This window comes from Lathyrus oleraceus, chromosome 7 (genome assembly GCF_024323335.1).
Source record: "Lathyrus oleraceus cultivar Zhongwan6 chromosome 7, CAAS_Psat_ZW6_1.0, whole genome shotgun sequence".
Lineage (NCBI taxonomy): Eukaryota > Viridiplantae > Streptophyta > Magnoliopsida > Fabales > Fabaceae > Lathyrus > Lathyrus oleraceus.
This window is the reverse complement of record NC_066585.1, coordinates 17,144,729-17,148,929: the sequence shown is the minus strand read 5'-3', so window position 1 is coordinate 17,148,929 and position 4,201 is coordinate 17,144,729. Positions and strand designations below refer to the sequence as shown.

Sequence of the window (4,201 nt, the reverse complement as noted above, 5' to 3'; positions counted from 1 at the left end):
TCAAAGACATTAGAAATCTACCAATAACCGCCTTGGTCAGATCAACCTATTATATGTTGGCTTCTACCTTCGCAACCAGAGATAAAAGGTGGAGTACGGTATTAATGTCTGGGAAAATATACCATGTACGATTCACATGTACGATTCACACACAACCAATGATATAACAACAACACATAGCAAATGTTTGAATTATCTATGATAATAATAATTATATTCCACTAATCCTGAGTACCAAATAATGCAACAAACCACACTTTATTTCATTTTCACTCACTATGAAAAAGACAACTCGAGCTATAAAAGATAAAACATCCATCATTACAAATTATGGGAAATCACACTAACTCAAGTACATAAACACGTGGTTTTTCATTAAGATCACCACAACACAACTAACCAAGAACACAAACATAAAAGTCTATATTGGGCTAACGACTCATGCCACCTTGCACCGCCGGAGCCGCCGTGACACCACGGGAACCCATTTGCACGTTTCCTTTCCAACCTATGTAGAACCAAAAACACAAACATTTCCAAATTTACTTAAATAGTCAAATAGTTATGATTGAATGTATCTTAAATCCAGTCCACTTAATCTAAGATATAATATACCTGCAGACACGTTAAAACCACGAGCTTCAAGCTCACGATGCTCTTGACAAATAGAAATATGAACGCAGCAGCAACTAGTAAGGCAATCGCAAGTTTGGCTTCCATGAATTCCAAAAACCCTCCTTAATTTAGTGCGATAAATGCATGCATAGATTGATCCAAAATGACTAAAACCACCAAGTAGACAGTAAAGTAGTCCATGCACACAACAAGCTGCAATATTACCAAAACAAACGAAATATTCATAAATCTATACTTTATTCATCAATTCCTCTATAATAAAAACACACACTTACTAGTTGTTCCTTTGTCTACAATCTCAGCTACTCTTCCGAATGAAACACATGGACACCATAAAGTGAGACAACCTATACATGAAAAAATATAAAAAATTCAGCTCGAGATTTTCTAATTCTAAAACAAACATATATGTATGTGTGTGTGTGTGGAGTGAAGATATATAAACAATTAAACAAGGGAAGAAATTGCATGAAGGGTGTGAGAGTTACAAGAGCCACAGTCAGAAAAGCAGCCACAAAAGCCTGTGGACCATGATGCCATGTAAACCGTTTTAGGAGGATTTAATTATTGTTTAGTATTCACTAATAATATGTGTAGTGAAAATGTCACCTTCATGAGTCCTATATATACAATACGTTTAGAAAGGTACATTGCATTTGCATTAAAATAAAGAAATAAGTTTTATGTACCACACAGAAAAATTACATTTGTTGACACCTACTTTCTCCGGTGGATTTAATAATTAATTAAGAAAAATATTTAGTATTTTTGTGTGTGTTGGATCCACGTATTTCCTTGGTTCACTCATGTGTCTGTTCACTAATTCAACCTAGAAATTTATATCAGGTCGATTGTTGCACACATAACACAAAGATCCGACAATTTATTTGAACAAAGTTGCATCGACTTTGTCTTCCTCTCCATGTTTCTCCAACTTTAAATTTGATTTGACAGGTGAAGATGCAAGAGCCGAATCATCAATCCTGAATCTCTTGAGTATCTCTTTGACATACTTTCTTCGTTGTAGCACCTTACCTTGCTTTGAAATTTTAAATTACATGCTTAGGAAATAAGACAAGTTTTCCAGATCCGACATTTCAAATTCCCTCACCATCAGCTCTTTGAACTTCGAGAAGTTCTTCAAGCTATTTCCTGTTACCAGCAAGTCATCAGCATATAAGCTGATGATTGTTATATATTGTGTCATAACCTGTGCATAGACACCATACTCATACTTGTATTTGACGAATCCCAATTCGACCAAGCATGAGTCGGTCTTCTTGTTCCATGCCATATGTGCCTACTTGAGGTTATAGAGCGCTTTGTGAAACTTATACACTTTCCTTTCTTCCTTATCTACCACAAACCCATGAGGTTGTGTGGCATATACCTCTCCATCTAGATGACCATTCAAAAATGATGATTTCACATCTAAGTGAAATGTCGACAAGCATTGCTTGCATGCCAAGGCTACCACCAATTAGAGCAGTCGAGTCCTGCTCGTCGAAGAAATCCTCGAGCTACTAATCTTGCCTTGTGTCTTGGAATCGAACCATCAGGATTATGCTTCAGTTTGAACATCCACTCCACTTGATAACTTTTATGTGTGCTGGAAATTCGACTAGCTCCCATGTATTGTTTCTTTCGATCGCTAGTAACTCTTCGACCATAGTTTCCTTCCATTGTTTTTCTTTGAAGGTCTCGCTATAGTTGATTGGTTCAACATCTGAAACTAAAACAAAATGAACTAATTCTCCATCTGTTGTGACTTCATCATCACCAACCACTTCATAGTCTTGAAACCTTAATGGGAGTACTCTAGTTCTTTGAGGTATTTGACTTGTGTTAGCCACACCCTCTCGATTATCTGATATTACTTCGTCTCAGTTATCATCTTCGACTTCAATTGTCGTTGGAGTGTCATTAATTAGAATTTCTTCATGCTCATTACTTTCTTCATCAACGACATAGGTCATAAATGGATTATTAGTTGCATCACATGAATTCCAATCCGAGGAAGAGTTCTCATCAATCACAATTTCTCGACTCATCACGATCTTCTCATTGATTGGGTTTTATGGCTTGTATGCTCCAGTTTTGTGATATCCTACCAGAACCATATGTTCACTCTTGTCATCAAGCTTCCTTCTTCTCGCATCAGAAACATGCTTGTAACAAATAAAGCCAAACACCTTCAAATGACTCACTGATGGTCATTTTCCACTCGACACTTCTTCAGGAACCTTGTTCTTCAGCTTTTTGGTAGGGCACTTGTTCAGAATATAAACAACAGTGGGAACAAATTCACCCCATAAGAATTTTGACAAATTTTTCTTCTTCGGCATGCATCTCTCCATGTCCAATATGGTCTTGTTTCTTCTTTATGCTATTCCATTATGTTGGGACGTGTAAGGAGTAGTTACCTCATGATCAATACCATGTTTTGCAAAGAATTCTTCAAACATCTTTGATGTATATTCGTCACCTTCATCTGATACCAATTTGTTAGTGCGTGAGGCACTTTTAGTGAGGAGAGAAAGAATGAGAGAGAATGAAAATAAGGATTGATATTATTAAATTATGATTATACAAACCGAATTACAAAATATGTCTATTTATATACAACTAACTTGTATACTAAATAACAAACCTTAAACCCTAATTAACTTTAGGCTATACAACTTAGATTATATCACCACAGTTACAAGAAAGAAAATGATGTTTTTTTACTGGTGTCATAAGCAGATGACAAATCTTACAAAAGTGATAATTCACTATTAAAGAAAATTAATTATTTAAAGGAGAATGGTGGTGCAATGAAGAAGGTTGATAAGAGAAATATTACATTTTTATATGGATTTTGATAATTTTATTGATTATAAAAACTTTGTTGAGTTAATAAAATTTTATTTATATCTTCTACCCTTTTTTATATTAAAGTGTAGAATATAATCATCATGCTTCAAAGAAGTTTTATATGGAAGTAATCTAACCGTGAGAAAAAAAAGTTTGAGGTAGGTGGTTGAAAGTGTGTAAGCCTAAAAAGGAGTGTGGTGCATGTGTGAAAGATTTAGAAGTGTTTGATTAGACACTATGTGAGAAATGGGCATTGGAGGAATCTTATTGATTATTCTTATTTATTGCTTGAGGTCTTTATTACTTTTTTTTTAAAGGCCAAATAAACGTTTTTATTAAAGAAAGGCATAAGATATGCCAACAATACAAAATGTTATGGAAAAATACACAGAAAAAATACTATCAAATGTGATTGAGGTATGATTAAGCCAACATTTCTCCTTTATATCACAATCTAGGTCAAAAAACAAACAAATGACATAAGTTGGATAATAGAATAATGATGGTAAAAGGCGATTACATCTACTAAGTTTGGTAACCCTCACTCGATTATTCAGTCCAAGGATTGTTAAAACCCAAAGTTAACCCAAAAAGGGCAATAAATAAACACACAAAAGTGTGTAGTTTCATTTACAAATAAAGATGGCAAGTAATTGTTTATCTGATGTGAAAACAAAACAAAAATCTTGATTGTTCTTGTGCGTGTGAT

The 4,201-nt window shown here is 34.5% G+C and overlaps 1 protein-coding gene across 1 annotated transcript; it reads right to left on the bottom strand.

The window, feature by feature from the left end:
* Nucleotides 1–239: 239 nt before the first annotated feature.
* On the bottom strand, nucleotides 240–1,284 carry LOC127100448 (protein PLANT CADMIUM RESISTANCE 3). Its single transcript, XM_051037651.1, has 4 exons — nucleotides 1,125–1,284; nucleotides 912–983; nucleotides 616–828; nucleotides 240–508 (listed from the first exon to the last, which is right to left on the bottom strand). The coding sequence occupies exons 1-4, from the start codon at nucleotides 1,174–1,176 to the stop codon at nucleotides 432–434; spliced, it is 414 nt and encodes a 137-aa protein (XP_050893608.1). The 5' UTR covers nucleotides 1,177–1,284; the 3' UTR covers nucleotides 240–431.
* Nucleotides 1,285–4,201: the final 2,917 nt, after the last annotated feature.